The sequence below is a fragment of the Sus scrofa genome, chromosome 2, assembly GCF_054392235.1.
Source record: "Sus scrofa isolate SSC_HxYL_T2T_F1_AM1 chromosome 2, Sscrofa_HxYL_maternal_Yorkshire_Landrace_v2.0, whole genome shotgun sequence".
Taxonomy (NCBI): domain Eukaryota; kingdom Metazoa; phylum Chordata; class Mammalia; order Artiodactyla; family Suidae; genus Sus; species Sus scrofa.
Genome location: NC_139384.1, coordinates 129,820,948 through 129,847,337, shown reverse-complemented (window position 1 = coordinate 129,847,337; position 26,390 = coordinate 129,820,948). Strand labels below are relative to the sequence as shown.

Below are 26,390 nucleotides of genomic sequence, written 5' to 3'. Positions count from 1 at the left end.
TAACAGATTTTAGTGGGTCACTAAGAATTTTAAGTGTAAGAACAGTTGGCTTAAAAAATTACTTATTATCCACTTTTGATTCAAAGGGTAGTCAAGGAAAAGTTTCTGCAGATTTAAAGGCTAATACTCAAAGGGTAAATGTAACTGGAAGAGTAAATGCAACTCAAAGGTGTCAGATGGTCAGAATGGGCCCAAAGAAACATTAAGGTGGAAGCATAAGGCATCCGCCCAGCATGAATGTCCAAACTGAGGATAAATAGTCCACTAACTGGCCAGGAGGTAACCGTGGGGAAGTTGTCTGTGGCCAGAATCACAGATTTGGAACGTGTTGTGAATTGACTCTCTTTGTCTTAAAATGCTTTAGTATTCTCTTTGATAATTCACATGGTAAAACATATGAATGATAGCTGACTTTTGGGTGGGTCTTTGTTATAAACCAATTTGAAATTTTTTTGTCTTCATTTTTACAATTGTGTCATGACTTATGCTTAATTAGTTTAATCTCTCTTTAAGGTATGGGGGAAAGAATTGATTCTGTAAGGTGACAGTGTTTACATAAGTAGCAAGTATTATTGGCCCCACAAATGAAGTTTGACATAGAAAATTGCATCACTGGCCTCTGTTGCTTCTTTACCTTTCTAAGCCATCATTTCTTTTTAACCCCATTATATCATGCTGTTGGGTAGTACTATCCCCTACTATCCCATAGACCTTTCTATGATTTTAGAAATGTTTGACCCTTCAACATACAAGGTGGTAGCCACTAGCCATATGTAGCTCTTGAGCATTTGAAATGTGACTGCTATTGCTGAGGAGCTGAATTTGAATTTAATGATTACTCTATTAGACAGCAGAGCTATAGAGAAAAATTGATTCTGTTACACTTTAGTTTTACTGTCCTGATTTTTTTCTGTCAGGTTTACTTCTCAGAATATCCTTAGATCTGTTCTGTTTTCTTTATTGCCCGGAACACATTTTCCATTGCTTGCTTTGATGAAAGCAGTGGTAGAAATTAAGACTGATGAAACAAAATGTAAGTTCTTGAGCATTCATGGAAAAATTTGAGGGCTTTTAAGAGCTGTTTAGAAAAATAGCCATGATATATTGATTTAATATTTTGTCTGATTTAAAAAGTTCATATGATGCTTTACACCTTGCATTTTTATTGTGAAAACAAAAGAGGTTTACAGAAAAGGAATGAAACATTTTTAAAAAATTTTTGAACATGAAGACCAAAATTTGGGTGTCACCAGTGTACATAGTAAAGCATGATTTTATTGTCATAGTGTACTTTTGTTTTTTTCCCATTACTCACTTGTTCACAGCCTTCAATTCATAAACCAATAATCCATTTTTTAAAAACATTGGCTGTTGAAATTATTCACTTTAATTTCCATCACTTAGTTCATGTGTGGAGGCATGCAGTTAAATATGAATTTCCATTTGTTTAAACTTGACCACTGCAGTATATCACTTCCAGAATTTTTTCAGTAAATGAAATTTTCATTGGCATGTGTTTTAAAAGTAGCTCTGCTGCTTATTTTATTATGTGCCTGCTGTGGTGTGAAAAATCTTGGACTGTGTTGCATGTTTGTATAATTATTACAAGAGTGTATTTGATACAGGATTTTCAAATTTTTATGGGGCAGCTTTTTTGTATGCTTTTTATGGTATGTTTAACAATTTAAAGATGAAAAATATCTTTAAATATTTTAAAAATATTTAAAACTTAAAATAATGGCAGCTGCATGTTTGTTGCTTAAGTAGCTTTGGGGGCCCAGTGCTGTTTAGCATGCTTTAAAGTCACTTCAAATGAATAAAATCATGGGCTGATTGCTAAATTTTACCTGTAGTGATATCATGCTAGATGTCTTTGAAGACAGTCTTCAGTGATGATAGTAAGTTGCCAAGGCAATATTAATAGACCTTTTCTAAATGTGTGCTATGCTAAGTTTAACCATTCATTTTTGGTACTGGATACATAGTAGTATGAAAGAAGACTGTAGGTTAAGAAGTTTGTGTTTACATTTAAGGAGTTATTTTGTGGGTAACCAAGGCTACATGCTCGGAGCAAATTTATACAGAAAAGGAGGTATCATGACAGGCATGCACCTGTGTTAAACAGACCACCCCAGTCTTGTGAACCTGTGGGGAAGGACTGTCATGTCTTGATTTCTTGATTTGTTAAAATCAGGATAATACTGAAGAAAAGTGTGACATTTAAGGTCATTCAATAGATTGTATATATTGTAAATTATTTGTAATATTTTTGGGGAACCTTTTGGCTCACTAATTAAGTAATCTTAATGATTCTTTTTTTCAGGTCATAAGAAGATATTAAATGGTTGGTCCCTCTTAAAGTCACTAGATTCTAGGTCTATGAATGAAATTTTCCCTCTTTTATAAATTGCACTTAATTAACTAATGATTTTTGCCTATTGAATTTTCTCAGATAAAACAATACTACAGTGGGATGCCCTCTTATGTGTGTGTGTGTTTTTTAACAATATTGTGGTCGCTTATTATTTTGAGTATCTTATAAGACCTGTGGATTGTTTAGAAAATGTGCAGAGGTACACAGATGCAAAATTTTGCATACAATTTCAAGTAGTTTACCAAACTATTTGAATCTTCGTGGAGTCAGTCCATGGACCTTGGCTGGATTAAGGACTCCTGCTCTCTTATGAATAAACTCAGTTCCTATCAATCAGCTGATGCTGTGCTCCTTTAAATGCAAGCCCAAATACATTTGGGTATGATATATAAAAACAACTTAAAATATTATGTAATTTCAAAAGGTCCTGACCCTCTGTAGTATTGTATTATATGTTTTGTCCACATATCTATTTGATTTAATCTGGTTTTTATATGGGATTTACTGTAGAATAATTTCTCTCCTCTTTGATTGATAATTGTTTAGTATCTTGGGTTTACCTTTTGTATGCCAAGGAGAAAACATTTTTAAAAAAGCATTTTCAGACTGCAGATTGATTCATATGGAGCCACTCTGAGTATTATGATTTTGAAAATATTTGTAGATGTGTATCTTTTGAAAACATGACTTTGTTTTTCATTCTTTTCGTTTTCTAATTGATGTAACTAAACAAGGACTTACTAATTACACAGGCTGGAAGCGCAATTCATTGACCCCTAGAACAACTACTTTTCCTTGCCCTGGCTGTGAGCATGATGTGGATCTTGGAGAACGGGGAATCAATGGTCTGTTTCGAAATTTCACTTTGGAAACTATTGTTGAAAGATATCGGCAGGCAGCAAGGGCAGCCACAGCCATTATGTGTGACCTCTGTAAACCACCACCTCAAGAATCCACAAAAAGTTGCATGGACTGTAGTGCAAGCTACTGCAACGAATGCTTCAAAATTTATCATCCTTGGGGTACTATAAAAGCTCAGCATGAGTATGTGGGCCCAACTACAAATTTTAGACCCAAGGTAAGTGAAGTTTTTTTTAAGTTAGAATATTAAACTTAGTGTGATAACTAAATTATAGCATGTCTAGAACTGGGCAGAAAGAAAGGAAATAACTTTAATAAAGGCCGGTAGGAGAAACTAAGGCCTAGTAGTTGGAGTTACTTAGGATGTTATTAAATATCTCCATAGCTTAGAAGGCAGTGTTACGGTTCACTCCATTACAATATAATGTCATACAATACATGAAAGTTCATAATAATCCCGAGTAATAACGGAAAGGTTGTCTGAGATGTACTCTCTAAGATTGAAATCATTTAAAAGCTTTTGTGCTTTAGTATGGCAAGTCCATAATGATCTAGAGGAATTGTTTGGGAAACATTCAAACATTTTTAGTTACCAACATTGTATTATAAATAAATAGTTATTATAGCCTAATAGTTGAACCTTATGATATAATGGTTATATGGTATCTGAAGTAGAAGTTGCCTTTTTTAAATATTCTGGGTAATATCTAAAATAATGTTCAAGGAGTTCCCATCATGGCTCAGCAGTTAACAAACCTGACTAGTATCCATGAGGATGCAGGTTTGATTCCTGGTGGTGCTCAATGGGTTAAGGATCTGGCATTGCCATGAGCTGAGGTGTAGGTCACAGACGCGGCTTGGACCTGGTGTTGCTGTGCCTGTGGAGTAGGCCGGTGGCTACAGTTCCAACTTGACTCCTTGTTTGGGAACCTCCACATGCCGTGGGTGTGGCCTTAAAAAAAAAAATTGTTCAAAAGAACCTTATGAATGAATGAAGTTCTGGGTGAAACAGATTTGTCTTGTTGATAACTGTTGAGGCTAAGTGAAGGATACATTGTGATTTATTATATTATCTTGTCAAATAAATATTGTTCTTTAAACCTGCTATATGACTGAAAAGCAGGATGTTGTAAAAATTTTTCTTCATTTTTATTTTTTTAAATTGAAGTGTAATTCACAGTTTTGACAATTTCTGCTGTATAGCACAGTGACCCAGGGATAGACATATAAACATTCTTTTTCTCATATTGTCTTCCATCGTGTTCTATTCCAAGAGACTGGATATAGTTCCCTTTGCTAGACAGTCGGGTCTCATGCTTATTCATTTTTTTTTTTTTTTTTTTTTTTTTTTTTTTTGCTTTTTAGGTTCGAATCTGCAGCATATGTAAGTTCCTAGGCTAGTGGTGAAATTGGAGCTGCAGTTGCCAGTCTACACCACAGCCACAGCCACACCAGATCCAAGCCGCTTAACCCACTGAACCTCAACAGGAACTCCTTATCCATTCTAAATGCGATAGTTTGCATCTGCTCACGCCAAACTCCATGCTTTCTGACTTACATAAATTTAAAAAACTGTAATTGGGAGTTCCCGTCGTGGCGCAGTGGTTAACGAATCCGACTAGGAACCATGAGGTTGCGGGATCGGTCCCTGCCCTTGCTCAGCGGGTTAAGGATCCGGCGTTACCGTGAGCTGTGGTGTAGGTTGCAGACGCGGCTCGGATTCCGCGTTGCTGTGGCTCTGGTGTACGCCGGTGGCTACAGCTCTGATTGGACCCCTAGCCTGGGAATCTCCATATGCCACGGGAGCGGCCCAAGAAAGAGCAAAAAAAATAAAAATAAATAAAAAACTGTAATTGGTTCTTTCAATTAATGTTCTTATTCCTTACAACCTAGCAACATGTGTGAGTATAAATTCTATTTGCGTTCTTAAGCAAAAGACCTTGAGCATAAGATATTTCTGTAGAATTTAGGAAAAAAAAAAGAATCCTCAAAATTATCTTAAAACTATGAGCTGAGTATTTCTCACATCATATTAAATGCTGTAGGTTTTGTAAATTAAAACAAGAATAGTCTGTGCTTATACTTTTTTGAATGACTTTTTTTTTCTTAATTTATGCAATAGATTTATCAAATATTCTTTAATTCTGTATTATGTTCCTTATTTAAATTCTCAAGATCATAGATTTTTAAAAATTTGTAACTTCAACCTGTTGTTTTAGTGTCTTAAAATATTAAATTGATTTGTACTTTTCTGTCATGAAAGTATGATTATTAAATGCATACATCTATGATTATTAAATGCATTATATTGTGCTTGAGTTTTTATGAGTTAAGAATTTCATGAAATTGAAAATCAAATCTAGGATTAATAAGAGAGAACCAAATGTGAACAGGTAATATTGAGGAGAAAAGTCTTTCCTTCAAGTCATTAGTGTTATTCACTATAGTAAAATTATAAAAAGTGTCTTTTATCCTACAGAATATTTGCCTTATAATTTTGAGTTCTTGCATTCCTTGCAAAAGCCAAACTTTATATTATTCTATTTTAAATGGAATGGCTTTGAGAATGTAGGAATATGGGCATGCTTAAAAATTTGAAATCTTTTCCAGTTTTTCTCCTGGAGCTGCGCAATGGAATTAAAAAAAATTCTTTGAGTTATCAGTCCAGTTGTATTGCTTAAAATCTAATCTTGGAATAATGGACAACTTTTTGATTTCATTAAGGCACTAATTTAAAAGAATCCTTTCTTTCAAATGAAAACAGCTATATTGTATTTTCAGTTTGCCTGTGATGATAGTTTACAGAGCAAATAAAAAGTTAGAAATTTAAATCAGGAAAATACAGTTCTAAATTTGGTCAATGTGTGTACAGTTAATATTGAAAAGCAAACATCTGAAAGCTTACAAAGTGTTCCAAGACTCCCTTAATAACAGATTTCTTGTGAGGATAGTGAGGCCCTGGGTTCTAGTAAGTTATTTGTTTGATACCTTACAAAAGTATTGATCATGATTATTAAGAATTGCCTACTCATTGTGGTCAGGGAGCCTTTCTAGCTTGTTTAAGCATTTCACTTAAGTCTGATAGGAAAGAAATTTTCACCTTCTTATCAAGTTTAGGAGAACTAACATCTACATAAAATTAATTGACCGTTTAAACTCTCAAGCTGAAAATCAGTCATTGTCATGTAGAGAATTTTCATACAGTGTACCAAAAGCTTTTATTTCTTTCTGCACTATTATTACTTTAAATGGCTTTAGTGATTTTATAAACCTTAGCTTTATGTTTTGGGAGTTCATTCAGTTACTTGAAATTTTTTAAGTGCATGTAAGCTGTAAAGACCTTTAACCACATGTTTCTTCTTTATTCAATAGATCTTAATGTGCCCAGAACATGAAACAGAGAGAATAAACATGTACTGTGAATTATGTAGGAGGCCAGTGTGTCATCTCTGTAAGTTGGGTGGTAACCATTCCAATCACCGCGTAACCACTATGAGCAGTGCCTACAAAACCTTAAAGGTAGGACTGACTTGCAGAACTAAATTTTGGTTCTTTCTACCTTCAGACCTTTACCTTTTTCTTTATAAAATCATGGCATGTTGTGTGGCCTGTTTTGCTGGAATGAGTTAATAATCTAAAGTGTTACTTAGTGATCAGGCAACTTAACTTCTTGCCTTGCTGATGTGTGGTTCTGAGGTTTGAGGAAGGAGAGGGCTGAAGGACACTTCATTATGATCTCCAGGTGAGCCCAGTGCCTTGACACTGAATGTGGGCAGGGGAGTGACACACTTTGAAGGGGAGTAGCTGTTTTAAGACACTTGATTCATCTTGCTTGCCAGTGGAATTAGTATAAACATTTTTGTTTATTCAGATGGGTATGGGCTAAAACTTAATTGCTGCCTATCAACCTTATAGACAGCCCTTTTAAAACTTTCACATTTGATTGATAAGCCACAGCCAAATAGGCAGTGGTATAATGCTCTTTTTGTTGTTGTTGTTTCATTCTTTTTTCCTTTTTAAAAGGGAATTAATTCATTCATAAATTTACCACCCATTTAAGTTTTTGTTTCTTTTCTGTCTTCAACACTATGTATGTGTGCACTTTTTGGCCTGTATCTAGTTTACATATATGCAGTTTTTAATTTTGTATGATTGTCTTGCTCAGTCTTCCCTCTACATTGAACACGTGGGTTGTGGGTGTCATTGTTTTGATGTCTGTCCTTATTTACTAATTCTGTCATCTGTGTCATTACGTCAGTTTGGACTGATTTTTCTTCTCATTATGAATGTATTCTCCTCCTTTGATACCTGGAAACTGTTGATTGGCTGCCAGGTATTGTAAATTTTACCTTCTTGGATACTGGATATTTTTGCATTCCTACAGATATTCTAGAGTTTTCTTCTGGTGTATGATTAAGTTACTTGGGAATAATTTATTCCTTTTGAGTCTTGCTATTAATATTAAGCTTTGTTAGGCAGGTCAGAGCAGCATTTTTTCTAGGATGAATTTTATCTATTGAAGTAAAATCATTTTTTTAGTCTTCCCAGTGCCCTGTGAATTTTGAAGTTTTTAAAAAATGTAAATTAAGTAATTAATTTTTTGTTTTATAGGGCTGCAGCTGTGGCTTTTTTTTTTTTTTTTTTTTTTTTCTCTCTTTGTCTAGCAGGGAACAGGCACTATTCTCAGCCTGTGTGAGCTCCTGAAATTGTTTCATCTAATCCTTTTGGGTGATATTTTCCCTGGCCTGTGGCAGTTTGTTCACATGTATGAACCGATCAAAACTCTGTTGAATAAGCAGGGGGGGAAGGCCTAGTAAATTTCTGGAGATCTTTCTCTTTATCTGTTCTTAGATGTTATGCTTTATAAACTCTGGCCTCCCCAGACTCCCAGCTTCATCTCCTCAACTCATGGGAGTTCCAGGCCCTGTTTGAGTTTTCTGCACCAGGCCTGGGAAGCCCACTCCTGACAATAAGCTGGGGCAAGCATAGGCTTGTCTTATTTCTCATCTTTCAGAGGCTTGGCCCTTGTTTCTTGATGTCCAGTGTCTTAAGAACTGTTTCATGTATTCTGTTATTTTTTTAATTGTCTCAAGTGAGAGACTAAACCTAGTCTTTATTTCTCGCTTGTGCCCCATGGTGGCAATACCAGTATTTGCAAATTTTGACACCTTTTTTGTTTGTTTCTTATTGGTTTGATCTTATGCAAGTTGTCCAGAAGTTGTTTTCTGTTACCTGGAATCAGTCTTTGACGATAACATACACTTAAGTTACCCTTTGAGTTCTGTTGTTAACTTCTCTCATTTATGTTTTAACACTTTAATAAAAATTGACTCCATAATGGAGTTTTTCAATTTATTCACTTTTTAGGAAGGATAAAATTGTGTAGAATTGCTAAAAGTACCAAATGGATCTTCTTCCTTTTCACTTGGTTCTAGATTTTAAGCTGGATGGCTTCATGATCTAGGTGACAGGTCTATATTATCATTTTCATTTTTCCTTAACTGACTGCTACAAGGAGAGAGCTCAAACTCTGGTGGGCGTTAGAATCACCTGGAACACTTGGTAGAAGTACAGAGGCCAGCCTGTCCTACTTCAAGGAGCTTGGGCCTCCGTGTTCTTCATAAACTCTCAGCATTTGAGAACTACTGCTTGAGAGAAAGCTTTGAGCAATTTTGGGGTCTTTGAGAATTCAGCCTCTGATCAGTTCCCAGAGAACTAGGGTCCTAATAGAAGTAAAGGGTTTAAACTGACCTCCTGCCTTAGATGAACTCCCTGGATAAAGTGCCCAGTATCAGTGTCTGTCACATATGCCTTTTGGAGGCCTATGAATAAATGGACACACTGATTCTTGGTTAAGACAGTAGTCTTAATACAGACTGCCTAGGTTTCAGGGGACTCAGAGGACTGAACCATCTCAGATAAGGGCTGTGGTTGGCTTCAGACTTGGTCTAAGCATCACAGCTCCCTGGAACCTCTGAATTCTGTCCTTTGTTCTTCTCTAGGCTAACACTTCTAACTTAAGCTGATTTAGCACTAAGCCCTACTTCAATTTAAGCGGCCAAATTCCTCTCTTTGCTGCTGTAGCTAAACACCAGCACTCACACCCTGCATGCCTGGCCCCTACCTGGGCCTGACAGTGGTGGTCTTGGAGGAACTACCTTCTTGCTTGCAGCTTGCTGCTGAGGAAGTAGCTCTCAGCCTGTGGCATCATGGTTAGTGTGCAGTGAAGAGGTTTCTAGTTCAGCTATGGGCTATGTGATATTTGTACTCAGCTTTGGTTTCCCTGTCTGTAAAATGCTGAATTAAGATGCAAGATTTTAATATCCTTTCTTATTCTTCATATCCCACAGTATTTCCTTCTTGGACCCATCCTGCCTTGAGTCCTCAGAAATCTTGTTTGTCTAACAGGTCTTTGTTCTGTTCCTCCAGTGAGCCATTAAGCAAACTCACTGTGTCTGGTTGCTGGGTGTCCCAAGAGTTAAAGATGGGTCCTGACAGAGAGCCCCGTAACTTTGATTTCTACATACGTTCTCTTATAGTCTAAGTAAAAAAAAAAGAGGAAGATAATGTAGGAAGCAGACTCTTTTAATTCCTAAAAGTTGCATCTCTGCCCCTCTTATTTTCTTTCTTTCTTTTTTTTTTTCTTTTCTTTTTTTTTTGTCTTTTTGCTGTTTATTGGGCTGCTCCCGCGGCATATGGAGGTTCCCAGGCTAGGGGTCGAATTGGAGCTGTAGCCACCGGCCTACACCAGAGCCACAGCAATGCGGGATCCGAGCTGAGTCTGCAACCTACAGCACAGCTCATGGCAACGCCAGATTGTTAACCCACAGAGCAAGGGCAGGGATTGAACCCACAACCTCATGGTTCCTAGTCGGATTCGTTAACTGCTGCGCCACGACGGGAACTCCTTATTTTCTTAATAATCCTTTTCAACACTGGTCACCAATTGTGACCAAGAAATGCTCAGATCTTCTTGTCAGGACTGCAGCTTGGGTGGTGTTTTCTTGATGGCTGTACTCTTGCTTAGACTCAGAATATGTTGTTTGCTGCAACTTTGTACTCCATTGTGCTTCAGGGTATTATATTTTGTAAATATATCAAAATGTATTTCAGGCATATTATGTTTTCTGGGCTACACTAGTGACCTCACCGAAACCTATGACATTACTCTAAGATAAACTATACCAGTTTTGAAGTGACTGTTTTATAAACAAGCTATTCAATAAGCTTTGGAAGTTAACTATTTTTACAAATATATATATATATACATTTAATTTTTATAAGTATATATATATTTGCTTTGTAGGGCCACACTCATGATATGTGGCAGTTCCCAGGTTAGGGGTTTAATTAGAGCTGTAGCCCCCGGCCTCTGCTACAGCCACAGCAACGTGAAATCCAAGCCATCTGTGATCTACGCCACAGCTCACGGCAACACTGGATCTGTAAATCTGTATTTCATTATCATGTACTGTGTAGTTGTTTAATGAACACAGGCTGGAATGGACTATGAAGAGTATTTTGGAAGGGTCTTTGTTGTTTTTCCTGCTATGTGTGTGGGTGTGTGTGTGAGAGAGAATTATAAAATCTGATGAAGATAACACGGTTTGAATTGCAGCTCTTCCATTTACTTAGAAGACTTGGGAGGAAGTGTTCTGGGAGTGATGATGAGACCACAGAAGTGTGCTATATATGTATGGAGGATTTTTAACTAATCTGAGTATCACTTCCTTGTTCTTTTTTCTAATCTGTTTCTAATGTCTCATATATCCTTGGGCCTCCTCAAGCCAGTGACTCTAGGTTAATGATAATAATTATTGTAGTTGATTTTACTGTCTGTTCATCATAAGCTAAAAAGGATACTGTGTTAAAAAAAATTCTTCAAGACCTTTGTTGTAATTCTCTTTCTGCTTATTTGTGTTTCTAATATGTTCCAACAGGAAAAGCTTTCAAAAGATATTGATTACCTTATTGGCAAGGAGAGCCAAGTGAAGAGTCAAATTTCTGAACTAAACTTGTTAATGAAGGAAACAGAGGTAAGTGGTAGGCTGATTTGTTATTTTTCATTTATTCATCTAGATGTTCATTTATTCATTATAATATCCTGAGGGTATTTAATGAGCTGAGAGTAGAAAAACAAATATAGACAAGTAGAATGCTATGTGATCACTGCTGATAGGGGTAGTGATTAAATGATACTGAAACTCAGAGGAGAGTTTTCAATTAGCAATAATGATGCCTTATATAAACCTTGTTGGCTAGGTTACTGCTACTGTGCAAAGCTGAAATATAGAGGAAAGAATGACTAACTCTTTACATGGCAGTTAACAAGGTCTCAAGTAGAAATACAGGGAAAATTATAGCATTTATAAATATCTATATTTTACAAAAGTAACAGATTGCATTTGAAAAAATGTGCTATATGTTGATAGGACCAGGTTTATTTAAATCTCCAGATATGCCTAAGTATATACCTGTCATATGTTCACCAGAAGTTCATAGCTGCATTAATTATAATAGCCACAAAATGAAGTGTTCAGATGCCCATCCCCAGTGGAATATAAATAGCAATGAAGAACGAATATCTACAACTTTGTGCAACCATGTAGGTAAATCTTGCACTAATATTGAAAGGAAGATGCCAGATGCAAAGGAGCAGATGCTGTGTGGTTCCAAATATGGTGAAACTAGGCTGTGTTATTCAGGATTGGAGCTGTTGAAGAGGAGGAGAGTTAGTGCCTGGAAAGGTTATAAGGGTGGCTTCTGGGATGCTGGTCTTGTTATTCAATCTGGATGCTGGTTACTTGGGTATGTTCACAGACTCACTGATCCTTACACTTACATGCATATTTTCTCTTTGCATATTATACTTAAGTAAAAAAATTAGAGAAATTGACAGCATTTTTAAAATACAGCGAGAGAGGATAGAACTGGGTTATTTTAAAATTCCAAATATTCACTGACTTTGATACCTAGTTATCTTCTCTATTTGGAATAAGTTGAAGGACCATTACTCTTGATCACTTTAAAAGTTTTAACTAAATATAAAAATATCCTGGCTAATATGAGACTTTTTTGAAGTTTTTTTCAAAAATGGGTTAAAATTATTGAAAAATTATGTGAATTGACACCATATTATGAGAAGTGCTTTAATTTTTAGTATTAATTTTCCAATATGCACTGACTGCATTTTACATGTAATTTAAAAGTGGGATTTTGGTTTTTTTTGTATTTGTATCTGATTGACCTTCTCTCAGTTTGCTGTAATCCCCCAACACAGCAGATTATCACCTAGATAACGTTCACCTAGGTTGCTTTAAGGGTTGTGTCTGTGGTCATTTTAGATTTGTCTTTATTGATTCTTTTGGTCAAAAGCCTTTACTTCTGAGATAAGGAAACCCAGTGCTTGTTTTTATCATTCAGTAGACTGAAAACTGAGGAACTCAGGCATCAAATATTCATGTAGACACTGATTCCTTGGGATCCTGGAGAAATTATTAAACTTGTTTTCATACCTTTGACCTAAGCTGTATTTGTTAGGATTATCAGTAAGAATCATCTTCTGTACCAGAGAAGTTGTCTCCATTCCAGGGATCAAATCTGAGCTGCAGCTGCAGCAATGCCAGATCCTTACCCCACTGTACCAGGCTGGGGAGAGAACCATCATCTCTGTAGCAACCTGGGCTGCTGCAGTTGGGTCCTTAATCCACTATGCCACAGTGGGAACTCCTGTCTCTTTTATCATAATTATACTTAGCTGGAAAAAAAAAATCTGCCTTATGTATAATGACATTGCTGAGTTTAAAGTGATGTGTCACTGAAATATTACCAGAATGTCACCACCCACCATTCTCTCCTCCCATCCTGCTTTTAAAAAATTGGCTATGGGGGTTAGGAAACAGAAGGAAATCTGGAAGAAATTTCCTTTAGTTATAAATGTTGGCCGGAAGCCACTGGCAAATTTGCAGTGCACTTCTACCATATATTGTCAGCTTTTAAGAATGTTCTTGAGGAGTTTGTGGTTCAGTGGGTTAAGAACCTGACATCATCTCTGCGAGGATGTGGGTTCAATCCCTGGCCTCACACAGTGAGTTAAGGATCTGGCTGCAAGCTGTTCTGTAGGTTGCAGTTGCAGCTCGGACCCAGTGTTGCTGTGGCTGTGGCTGGCAGCTGCAGCTCTGATTTGATTTCTAGCCTGGGAGCTTCCATATGCCACAGGTGTGGCCATAAAAAAAAAAAAAAAAAAAAGAATGTTCTTGAAGATTCTTTTCTGTTGATTGCTGCTGTGAGTTTATTCTGACAAGTGATCGTGAGTGCTTTGCTGGTCTTATTTTCAAACTCAAGTTCTCTGATTTTATGGACCTTCAGAATGTTTAACAAGCACTACAGAGGGGATAATTTTATGACAAAGTGACAAAGTAGAAGAATGTGTATAGTGAAAATAACATTGAGTGTGTGACACTGTGGTGGGCTTTTTATATAAATCATGTATTTCAGTCTTTGGAAAAACCTAAATGGTCTGTCTTATCCCCAGTTTTGAGAAAAGAAAAACTCAAGCATAAAGAAGTTAATCTGCATAATTTATAATTAAATCAATATGAACTAAATTACAACTTAAATTATAACTATACATGACAATAGTAATTTAAGAGAAGAGTTACATTTTTGTACGTTTATATAATTTATTTTTAGTTTCGTATCTGGGATTTAACTTTAAAAAAAAAGGAATATGGTGGAATGGTAAAGTTTCCTGAATTAGGAATGAATAAATATAAATAACTACTGAATTGTATTTCCTGTGTCTTTAATTAAATCAGTTAATTTCTATGTCAAGTTCTTTTGTATACAAATTGAATGTTGGGCTTTAGAGATCAAAAGCTTAAGGAAAAACAATACTATAAAATTACAAAGTATGTCTAAAAGTTGCTGATCATTCCTAGCTAAGTGTATTTGATGCCAAATTATTCTGAAAACTTCAAAGAGACAAAATCTTTTTCTTTGCAGCGTTTGGGTTTGTCTTGTTGAATTTTGGCTCTGCTGTGCAAAGACATTTGGTCTTAGCAGATGAGGTAACACTTCGCTTGTTTTAAAACAGTGTAATGGAGAGCGGGCTAAAGAAGAAGCAGTTACACATTTTGAAAAGCTCTTTGAAGTCCTAGAAGAGAGGAAATCCTCTGTTTTGAAAGCAATTGATACATCTAAGAAACTCAGATTAGACAAATTTCAGACTCAAATGGAAGAGTATCAGGGGCTGCTGGAGAACAGCGGGCTCGTGGGATATGCTCAGGAAGTGCTGAAGGAGACAGATCAGTCCTGCTTTGTACAGACTGCAAAACAGCTCCACCTCAGGTACTTGGTTTTGACCAAGAATCTCTTCAGGACCCTGTCCCCAGATGCCGCTGTGTTTTGAGCAGTAGCTCTGAGGGGCTCGTAATGCTCTTGTGGGCCCTACCTCTTGTTTCACTCTTAACTGGAATGTCGAGTGAGGTTTTCTTCTCTTAATCATGTTGCACATATTTGATCTGATTTGCCTCTTGAAAGAATCTTTTCTTTTCTTTTTTTTTTTTTTTTTTTTTGTATAAAATGTATTATATCTGTCTGTAGAATCCAGAAAGCTACAGAATCCCTGAAGAGTTTTAGACCTGCGGCTCAGACTTCCTTTGAAGACTACGTTGTTAATACCTCTAAACAAACAGAGCTGCTTGGAGAATTGTCCTTTTTCTCTAGTGGTAAGTTTAGTAATGGCAAACCCTCGCTGTTTTAGTCTGTTTAGTTCTTTAGTTCGAACTGGGCAAAGAAACACAAATTCTCTTCGGTTTGACCTTATATAAAGCGGCATCTCACTTGTCTAGACCATCATAGCCTAAATTCATATCCCATTTATGCTTTTATAACCATATATTTTTTTTTTTGTCTTTTTGCCATTTGTTGGGCTGCTCCTGCGGCATGTGGAGGTTCCCAGGCTAGGGGTCTAATTGGAACTGCAGCTGCTGGCCTACGCCAGAGCCACAGCAACGCGGGATCCGAGCCGCGTCTGCAACCTACACCACAGCTCACGGCAACGCCGGATCCTTAACCCACTGAGCAAGGGCAGGAAAAGAACCCGCAACCTCATGGTTCCTAGTCGGATTCGTTAACCACTGTGCCACGACGGGAACTCCCCTATAACCATATTTTTATGCACAAAAGCTAGATTATCTTAGTTTGTATGTTTCTGAATACTGTGTGAATGGCATCTCATTGTATTTTTTTTGTGTAAAATGCTTTTTTGAGAATTCAAGTTTTAGATAAATATTTGTTAATACATGAAGTTCTGGTTTACAGCTGCTGTATTTTAACTCTATATAGTATTGTATTATGTAAATTTTCCTTCTGAGCGACAGGCTCTTTCTGCTTTTTATCTGCTATAAGCAATACTCTGTTGAACATTTTTTTTTTCTTTTTCAGCCACACCCACAGCATATGGAAGTTCCTGGGCCAGGGATCAAATCCAAGCTGCAGTTGCAGCCCATACAGCAGCTGTAGCAACTCAGATCCTTCGCCCACTGTGCCACAGTGGGAACTCCACCCGTTGAATATCTTTGTCAGGGAATTCTTTGTGCGTGTGTGAGTTCCCCTAGAGCAGCGTTTGTTGGGGCTGCTATAGACTGGGTAGAAATTAATTTTCTTAGGACTCTAGAGGCTGGAAGTCTGAGATGAAGCTGTTGGTAGGGTTGGTTTTTTCCGAGGCCTCACTCAGGTGTCTAGGTGGAGGTTGTCCCTCTATACGTATGTGTGTCCAGATTTCTTCTTGTAAGGGTTCCAGCCATATTAGTCATCCTGGACTAGGGTCCACCCTAATGACCTGATTTTTAACCTTGTTACTTCTTTAAAGACCCTCTCTCCAAATAAAGCCATATTCTGAGGTACTAGGGGCTAGAACTTCATCATGTGAATTTTGGGGCACACAGTTTAGCCCCTCACATTTGCTCCTGTTTGTGTTCTGCTGCTGCCCAGTAGGGAGGCCTTCTTTCCTTTCTCTCTTCACACCTTGTTCATCTCCCTCACATTCCTCTTCTGGTCATGGCGAGCAGTTAGTCCTTGCAAAAGAATACTTAGAATTTAAAGACCATATAGGTATAGATGTGTAGATTTTTGTTCAGTCCAAGGAAATTTGTTTTGTTGAAAGGTAAAAACTCTGAAGGATTATTACTGTGACTGCTTTTCTCTTCAAATCAATACCTGAATCCCCTTTGAGTTATAGACTTATCTTGTCTGTTCTGATGATCTTGCTTTTCCAAATATGTGGTGGTATTTGAAATGCTGAGTCTGTTTCATAGTTTGTGCTCCCCCTTTTTTTCACAATGTATACTTGAATTGTTTTTCATCTATATGCTAGTTTACCAAGGAGCACAAAGTCCTCCCTCCCCTGGGGACCCCCTAACAGATTTTGGAAAGATGAGCTTGAGGGTGGCTCATCACGGGTTATGCCAGCGCATAGAAAGAACCAGTAACATGGATGGGTTGGAATGGAAAGTAGTACCCTTGCTTCCTGGTTTGGTGGATGCTCTCCTCATTTTTTCCTGCATGCCAATTTTTTTAGTAAGCTTTGTTTCAAAAAAAGAAAGGGGTATAAGGTAGGGCATACCAATTGTGTTATTCTGTAACTAGATTTTTTTTTTTTTTTTTAACTTCAAAATGTAGTTTGGGAGTTCCTGTGATGGCTCAGCGGTAATGAATCCGACTAGTATCTATGAGGACGGGGGTTCAATGCCTGGCCTCTCTTAGTGAGTTAAGGATCTGCTGTTGCCGCGAGCTGTGGTATAGGTTGCAGACGCAGCTCGGATCTGGCATGGCTGTGGCATAGCCCAGCAGCTGTAGCACTGATTCGGCTCCCAGCCTGGGAACTTCCATATGTCATGGGTGCAGCCCTAAAAAGCAAAACAAAAAACCAAAAATGTAGTTTGGATGACTTTTCTGATCTCATAACTGCGTAACATTTAGTTGCACAAATGCACACAGAGACATATTTATGCTTGACTATTGATTATAAAGAGCTGGAGGATAAGGGGAAGACGGGGACTTCTGCTTTTCATTGCATGTATTTCTCTGTCATTTGATCACATAAATATGTGTGTGTGTGTGTGTATGTACTCTTACAGTTTATTCTTAGCATATGACCAGAGCAGTTAAGCTTTTTGGAATTTAGTCTGTGGAAAGGATTATGAATGTGCACATTTAGCTGTGATATTTTAATCATTGTTTTTAGTGAAAAATTAGAAGCATGTTTCTAAAAATTAGTGCTGATGCATCCATATAGTGGAATGCCACTGGGAGGAAAATACTGGCAGGAGCTGTACAAAACTGTTGAAGTGATTATCTCTGAGTTACTTAATTTTTGTGTGTACGTTTTATGTAGGTTCTGATTCTCTTAGAAAAATACATGCCTTGTTTAGAGTTCCTGCTGTGGTGTAGCAGGTTAAGGATCAGGCAGTCTCTGCAGTGGCTGGGGTCACTGCTGAGATGCAGGTTCGATCCCCAGGTCGGCCCAGTGGGTTAAGGATCTGGTGTTGCTTCAGCTGTGGTGTAGGTCACAACTGTAGCTCAGATTCAATCCTGAGAACTTCCATATGCCACAGGTGTGGCATACACACACACACACACACAAATATACATACCTCATTTATACCAAGAAAAAGTCATTTAAATTGCTTTGCAACTCTGTGGAAAAAAAATAAGAAAAAAATTATGTAATGTTTTATTCAAGCTTATTTATTATACTCACCAAACTTAGATGTTAAAACATTTATTAAAGTAATTATTTATATGGTGTTCCCATCACTGTTCAGTGGTTAACGAATCCAACTAGGAACCATGAGGTTGCAGGTTCGATCCCTGGCCTTGCTCAGTGGGTTAAGGACCCGGCGTTGCGTGAGCTGTGGTGTAGGTCTCAGACATGGCTCAGATCCCTCTTTGCTGTGGCTGTGGCACTGGCCAGTGGCTGCAGCTCCGATTCGACCCTTAGCCTGGGAACCTTCATATGCCGTGGGTGCGGCCCTAGAAAAGGCAAAAAGCCAATAAATAAATAAATAAATAATTATTTATAGGGGAAGTTCCCGTCACGGCTCACTGGTTAACAAACCTTACTGGTATCAATGAGGACGTGGGTTTTATCCCTGGCCTTGCTCAGTGGGTTAAGGATCCAGTGTTGCCGTGAGTGGTGGTATAGGATGCATATGCGGCTGGGATCTGGCGTTGCTGTGGCTGTGGTGTAGGCCAGTGGCTACAGCTCCAATTGGACCCCTAGCCTGGGAACCTCCATATGCTGTGGCTGTGGCCCTAGAAGACCAAAAAAAATATATATTCATAGGAGGACATATATTAGAAATTTCAAGTTTGGGGTTGTTATTCAGTAGATGGAAATTGAAGGGTTTATGGTTAAAAATTTTAACACAGTGTTTCAGAGTTAATACATAAAGGTAAAACTGAGTCTTACTAATTTTATCTCTTGTCTTTCCCCTTTCAGTTATAAACATAAATATAGCTTCTAAAATCTTGATTTTTCTTTTATAATTTTATCGTGATAAAACTTATCCTGATGTCTTATTATTTTAACACACTTTGGGTGTACAGTACAGTAATGTTGTCTGAGACACAGTGTCATACCACAGATCTTTTTTTTTTCTTTTTTTTGTCTTTTTTTTAGGGCTGCACTCGAAGCATATGGTGGTTCCCAGGCTAGGGGTAGAATAGGAGCTACATCTGCATCCTACACCACAGCCACAGCAACGCCAGATCCGAGCGATGTCTGTGACCTACACCACAGCTCATGGCAATGCTAGATCCTTAACCCAGTGAGTGAGGCCAGGGATCAAACATGCATCCTCACGGTTGCTAGATTTTCCCAGCAATGTGAGGATGGTTTAGATTCATAGTTCAGATGCATTTCCACTGAACCACAATGGGAACCCCTGTACCGCAGGTCTTGAAGGCTTATGCATATGGTTTAACTGAAACATTATGCTTGTTGGTTACTAAGTGCCCATTTCTCCCTGGCCCCCAGCCTATGGTAACAACCATTCCAATCTTTCATTTTATGAATATGCCTGTTTCAAGTAGGAGTTCCTGTCGTGGCTCAGCAGTTAACAAATCCGACTAAGATCCATGAGGACACAGGTTCGATCCCTGGCCTTGCTCAGTGGGTTAAGGATCCATTGTTGCCGTGAGCTGTGGTGTAGGTTGCACACATGGCTTGGATCCAGTGTTGCTGTGGCTGTGTGTAGGCCAGTGGCTACAGCTCCAATTAGACCCCTAGCCTGGGAACCTCCGTATGCTGCTGTTGCGGCCCTTAAAAGAAAAAAAACCAAAACCAAAACCCACAAAACTTCACATAAGGGGAACCACGCAGTCAATATTTGTCTTTCTATGTCTGGCTTATTCCCTTAGCATGTCCTCAGAGTCTGCGATGTTGTTGTATTTGCAGGAATTACTCTTTTTCTTATACACAGTATTATACATTTAGAAAGTTCTTGGATAGTAGAGTAATCCTAGAAGTATTGTCAATATACCATTTTTACTGAGGAAAAGGGTCCTGAAATAGTATTTTAACATTGTTTTCTATTTCATAATTCTTTCAGGCGTAGATGTGCCAGAGATCAATGAGGAACAGAGCAAAATTTATAACAATGCTTTGATAAATTGGTACCATCCAGGAAAGGATAAAGCTGATAGCTATGTCCTCGAGTATCGGAAGATTAATAGAGATGAAGAAATGTTGTCTTGGAATGAGACAGAAGTGTTTGGCACAAGTAAAGTTATTTCGGATCTTGAAAGCAATTGTAACTATGCCTTCAGAGTAAGAGCCTACAAGGGCTCAATCTGCAGTCCTTGTAGCAGAGAATTGATCCTTCATACTCCTCCAGCTCCAGGTAATGTGAACGCTGGGAACAGAAGAACGTGGGGTTGAAAGAGACCAGGATAAAAAAAATAAGCCAGTTAATGTGTCCATGTAGACCTACATTAAACCACCTTTATTGTAAAAGAGTCTAGAAAACTCGATTCCATACCTAGCTGAGATTTAGAAATAGACTGAATACTTGAATTTCACCATGTTGCCTGAGAACAGGATTAGATTTCTGACTGACGTCAGAGATAGAAAAACGTAAAGACATTTGAATGAGCAGGGCTGTTAATTTGGGATTAAAATAACAAATGCTACTTAGGTTTTAATATAATTCTCTATTTTTTGATCACTTTATAGAAATCTCTATTCACATAGAATCTCAGCAGATATTTTAAAAATGGTACAATAACATGAAGTATAGTTCTACCTACCTAATTCTGACTTGTCTGGCTTTTCTAAGTCAGTGATGATTAGCTCATGGGGTTGGAAGGCATGTATTAGAACCATATGGGACTCTCCTGTGATGTAGTGGGTTAAGGGTCTGGTGTTGTCACTGCAGTGGCTCGGGTGGCTACTGTGGCTTGGGTTTGATCCCTGGCCTGGGAAGTTCCACATGGTGCAGATGTGGCAAAAATCAATCAATCAATCAATCAATCAAAGAACCACACAGATAGCTTTTTCCCCATACTAAAAGCTGCTCCTGCCCAGCAACCCTCGTTTTTCCCTTTCCAAGTTAAAAATGGCTGGTGCTACTTAAAACAGTGTCTGTTTTGGAGTTCCTGTCGTGGCGCAGTGGTTAACGAATCCGACTAGGAACCATGAGGTTTCGGGTTCGATCCCAGGCCTTGCTCAGTGGGTTAAAGGTCTGGCGTTGCTGTGAGCTGTGGTGTAGGTTGCAGACGCGGCTCGGATCCTGAGTTGCTGTGGCTCTGGCGTAGACCAGCGGCTACAGCTCTGCTTCGACCCCTAGCCTTCCTATGCCGTAGGAAGTGGTCCTCGAAAGGGCAAAAAGACAAAAAAAAAAAAAAAAAAAATTAAAAATTAAAAACAAAACAAAACAACAGTGTCTGTTTTGATAGAATGTTACCGATTTTTTATACAATGAGAGACTTAACAGGCTAGTTGATATTCACTGTGCTATTTCCATGGATAAGGGACATTTAGAACCAAAGTTGTGCTCATTCTGGTGAGCGGAAAAATCATTCTGCCCTGTTGGTCACTGCCTTAGAGGTCCCTGCACTTGGCTTTTAGACCCTGTTGCTCCTACCTGTTTGTAGTGGCTTATGTTCCTCTCTCTCTCTCTCTCTCTCTCTCTATATATATATATATATATTTTTTTTTTAATGAGAGTTGCAACGTTTATTTCAGGTTCTCTCTTGGGTTTTTTTTTGTTTTGTTTTGTTTTGTTTTTTTCTTTTTTGCCACACAGGCAGTATGTGGGAATTCCTGGGCCAGGGATTGAACCTATGCCGCACAGCAGCAACCAGAGCCACAGCGGTGAGAATGCAGGAGCCTCAACCCGCTAGGCCATCAGAGAACTCCCTGTTCCTATATTTTGTATGCTCTCCCCTTCCTTCTCTTTTGGTCCAGAGTGTACTATTCACTCTTTGTTTTTCATATACATTGTGGCTAATTAAAAAAAAAAAAAAACTAATAGGGTTGGCTAAAGTTATTTTTCTTGAATTTTAATAAAACCCAAAAGAGCTTCAGGATGCATTTGCAAGACTTAAGTAAATATTTTATAGCTTATGCAGTTTCTGCTTTCTTTTTGAGTCCCTCTGAACTAGAAGTGGAAGAAAGAAGAAATCTGGAAGTAGCTGCTGTTTTCAGTGACAAAGTGGAGGGGGGAGGAGAAAAGGAAATGTTAAAAGCTGTCTGCCTTTTTTCTGAGAGAAGCCGTATGAGTAGGGTGACCATCTAAACTTATTTTGCAAACTGGAAGACTTTTGAGATTGAAAGGAAGCAAGCATGAATTACCATGCCAGGACCACAGATATAACCTGGAAGAATGGTCACATCTCAACATCACATATGGAGAATGGTTTTAGCTTGTTAGCAGTTTTTCTGTTTCTTTTTCAGCTGCCTAGAGGCATAAGGAGCTTCCGGGCCAGAGATCATATCCTAGCTGCAGTCTCAGTCTAAACTGAAGCTGTGACAATGCCAGATCCTTAACCCACTATGCTGGGCCAGGAATTTAACAACATCCCAGCACTTCCAAGATGCTGCCAATCCCGTTCCGCCACAGTGGGAGTTCTTTGTTAGCAGTCTTTTAAAATTGTGGTATAATATAGTTAACATTTTTCCATTTGAACCATTTTTAAGTGTACAGATCAGTGGCATTGACTACATTCAGCCGTGTTGTGCAACCATCACCATTCATAATCTCTGGAACATTTTCATGTTTCCAAACCTGACACGCTATGCTCCTTGAGCAATAATTCCCCATCTCCCTCCCCCTCAGAACCTGGTAACCTCTGTTCTACCTCTGCCTCTATGAATCTGCCTATTGTAAGTGTCTCATGTGAGTGGATTAATATGATCTTTTGTGAATGGTTTAAGGGTCACCCGTGTAGTATATGTATCAGAATTTCCTTACTTTTTTAGGCTGAATAGTATTTCACGGTATGTATGTACAACATTTTCTTTATCACTTCATCTGTCGATGCCATTTGGATCATTTCTACTTTTGGGGCTAACATCCGGTAAATGTTAGGCTTAATGAATTTGAGTTGATAGACTTAGGAAAGTCGTTATTGCCATTCTGTAATTAAGGAAATTAAAGTTCAGGAGTTCCCATCATGGCTCAATGGTTAACAAACCTGACTAGCATCCATGAGGAAGGGGCTTCGATCCCTGGCCTCTCTCAGTGGGTTAAGGATCCGGTGTTGCTGTGAGCTGTGGTATAGGTTGCAGACGCGGCTCGGATCTGGCATTGCTGTGGCTGTAGCGTAGGCCAGCTGCTGTAACTCCGATTCAACCCCTAGCCTTGGAACCTCCATATGCTTTGGGTGCAGCCCTAAATAGACAAAAGACCAAAAAAAAATAATAATAATAATAATAATTAAAGTTCAGGTTCAACCCTGATTAAATGCTTGAGCTGGAATCTCAAACCCAAGTCTCTGAACCCAAAGCCTGTGCTTTTTTTTTTTTCTTAATGCTCTACACTTTCTCATGTCTGCCATCTTAATTAGTAAGAGAAAGACCTTATTAAAATTGCCAGTGTTTTTCAGATTTCTAAAATTTGGAATAAAACTTTAAGAAAACATATAGATATTTTTGAAAGTGTACAACTCTTATATTAGAGATGAAAGGACAGATTCAATTGTGTAAAATATGATAGATTTGCTGAATCTGTTCCAAGGGGCTACATTCATAAATTTCTCATACATTTAAAATGTTTCTTCTGTTTGGAAATTTCTGAAGATTTTCAGGTACTTTAGTGGAAATTATTTCTAAGTTGGGGTTTTGGTTTGTCATTGTTTGCCTAGGGTAATCCTCTTCCTGTTTCTTTTTAATCATTTCTGTCTGAAAAACCTGTCAAATTTAGCCATGAACTGCAGAAATGCGAATAAATAATTTGCAGGCTAATTATCAACTCTCTTAACAGTTTTCAGCTTCCTTTTTGATGAGAAATGTGGCTATAATAATGAACACCTCTTGCTGAACTTGAAGAGAGACCGCGTAGAGAGCAGAGCTGGATTTAACCTTCTGCTTGCTGCAGAACGGATCCAAGTGGGTTATTACACAAGTCTGGACTACATCATTGGAGATGTTGGAATTACAAAAGGAAAACACTTTTGGGCCTTCCGAGTGGAACCATATTCCTACCTGGTAAAAGTGGGAGTTGCTTCCAGTGATAAACTCCAAGAATGGCTTCGGTCTCCCCGCGATGCAGTTAGTCCAAGGTAGATTCTTTTATTGATCTGATTCTGATCTGATTCTTTCAAAACTAACCATAGAAAATAGACCTGGGTTTACTTATTGCATTTAGAATATTTAGTTTTTAGAATATGCATTTCTTAGATTCAGGTGTTTGGGCCGAGCTTGTGTGGCTGGCTAAGAAAAGGAGTCAGTGAATAATGAGATTCAGCAGTTAATTTTGGATGCTATGAGGACATGAGCCTGTTTTAGGTTCCTCTTGGTTATTATGTAGCTTCGCAATTTAGAATTTAGAAGTCTTTGACATCAGTCACCCTAATTATGTGATTAAAAATTATGTAAATAGCGAAATACCTCTAAATGCCATATTTCATGACTGTGATAATTAACTTGCTCTTTTGTTAAGGAATACAGTTACTTGAAACTGTCCCGTATGTGTTTACAGAATTAAGTCATGGTCAGTGTGTTTCCATGACAAAGAATTCTATTTTTTAGAGATTGACCACTTAGTTGAGACTGTACTGTTCAGTTTCGTTGGAAGGTGTAGTGTGAACCAGTCCAGACAAACCATTTTTGACCACTCATGTCTACAGAAATCCCAGATCACCAGTCTGAGTGATAGGAAGAACTTTTAGCACCAAGATGATAAGTTGAAATAACAATGAAAATTGAAATAGGGAAATAGTTACTAAAACATAATAGTACGTCTACTTGGTAGATTATTACTAATAATGTTAAAAGAGTTTATAACATGAGAAATGTTAGAAGTGAAAAGACCCAATTAAAATTGTTCATGTAGTTAGATCACAAATATGTAAGAACCAAACTAGGCACAGAGAAAACAGTGGAAGAAACTCTGTATCAAAATTTTCTTTTAAGGTGCTACTGTTTTATAATCAAGGGGTGAGGGGGACTCTTCATAATACTTGCTTACATCATAGATCCACACAGAAATTCCAACCAGGAAATACAGTTCTTAGAGGGGAGAAGGAAACATGCTTTTTTCTCCTGCATTATTTTGCAGTATCCGTTAATTTTACTTAGTCTGGTAATTTCATGGATTAGGGGGCCTGTCTTCATTTTTTATTTTTTCATATATGATTTTGTGCAATAAATATTTAATCTTTATCAAGTCACTTCAGTTCTCTTCCCCCTGCTTTATTTTTTTATTAAAAAAAATTTTTTTTTTGCCTTTTAGGGTTGAACCCGTGGCATATGGAAATTCCCAGGCTGGGGGTTGAATCATAGCTACAGCCACATCAATGTGGGATCTGAGCCACATCTGTGATTTACATCACAGCTCATGGCAACGCTGGATCCTTAGCCCACTGAGCAACGCCAGGGATTGAACACGCATCCTCATGGAAACGGTCAGATTTGTTACTGCTGAGCCACAATGGGAACTCCCTTGCTTTATTTTTTGATATACCAAAATTATTAATTTTTTAAGGTTCTCATCTGTATATATATCTAGGTAAAAATGGATACTTCATGAGAATTTGGGGCTGAATCTGTGGTATAATTCTAAGTGGCAGTGTGTAGTCCTTAGGTTTTTAAGTGATTATAGTTTAACAGAAAGGTTTTGATGTACAATTTATTTTCATTTTAACTCAGTGTATACTGTGAAAATGTTTTGAAGCTACTTGAAGGCATGGGGATGATGAGACAGCTAAGATTCTACTTTGTGTTTTAGGTACGAGCAAGACAGTGGGCATGACAGCGGCAGTGAAGATGCCTGTTTTGATTCTTCACAACCCTTTACATTAGTTACTATAGGCATGAAGAAATTTTTTATACCCAAGTCACCTACTTCTTCTAATGAACCTGAAAATAGAGTTCTTCCCATGCCAACAAGTATAGGGGTTTTCCTCGACTATGATAAAGGCAAAGTGGGTTTCTATGATATGGATCACATGAAATGCCTTTACGAACGCCAAGTGGATTGTTCGCATACTATGTATCCAGCATTTGCATTAATGGGCAGTGGAGGAATCCAGCTTGAAGAACCCATCACAGCAAAATATCTAGAATACCAAGAGAACATGTAGTTTTAAGCATCTGATGTGACTTAAGGATAAAAAATGTGAGCAAAATAATGCCTTGGTGTTAACCTTCGTAACTAATTACATGTCATCTAAATGTTCTGTCGCCACACTTGTTTTTTGTGTATGTTTCTTCCTAAAACAAAGCAAACCTAAACAGCCTTTCTGCCTTTCACAAATGATGGGGAGAAGATACTCTATGCTAGTTAACACCGAAATGGTTAACTGGATATTGTCTTTTTATGCATGGGAAATCCATTTATTTATGTCAGCTTGTGTTGCTGATACTACATTCCTTTTTGTGGGGTGGGGGACAGAGGGCTGCAAAAATATTTATTCTTCTTTTGTGTTT

The 26,390-nt window shown here is 37.9% G+C and overlaps 1 protein-coding gene across 6 annotated transcripts in view; it reads left to right on the top strand.

Moving 5' to 3' along the window:
• TRIM36 (tripartite motif containing 36) overlaps positions 1-26,148 on the top strand; it is a 43,875-nt gene extending 17,727 nt beyond the window's left edge. For 4 of the 6 annotated variants that reach the window (XM_085014317.1, XM_021084643.2, XM_003480892.5 and 1 more), the window contains 8 exons: positions 3,127-3,452; positions 6,608-6,754; positions 11,176-11,271; positions 14,331-14,584; positions 14,840-14,964; positions 19,852-20,142; positions 23,725-24,022; positions 25,690-26,148. In XM_085014317.1, coding sequence (XP_084870443.1) covers positions 3,294-3,452; positions 6,608-6,754; positions 11,176-11,271; positions 14,331-14,584; positions 14,840-14,964; positions 19,852-20,142; positions 23,725-24,022; positions 25,690-26,044 — 1,725 coding nt within the window. In that variant the 5' untranslated portion in view covers positions 3,127-3,293 and the 3' untranslated portion in view covers positions 26,045-26,148. Of the gene's footprint in view, positions 1-2,323; positions 2,345-3,126; positions 3,453-6,607; positions 6,755-11,175; positions 11,272-14,330; positions 14,585-14,839; positions 14,965-19,851; positions 20,143-23,724; positions 24,023-25,689 lie in introns of all 6 variants that reach the window. The other 2 variants (XM_021084642.2, XM_013995037.3) reach the window with 1 other exon arrangement.
• The last annotated feature ends 242 nt before the right edge of the window (positions 26,149-26,390 follow it).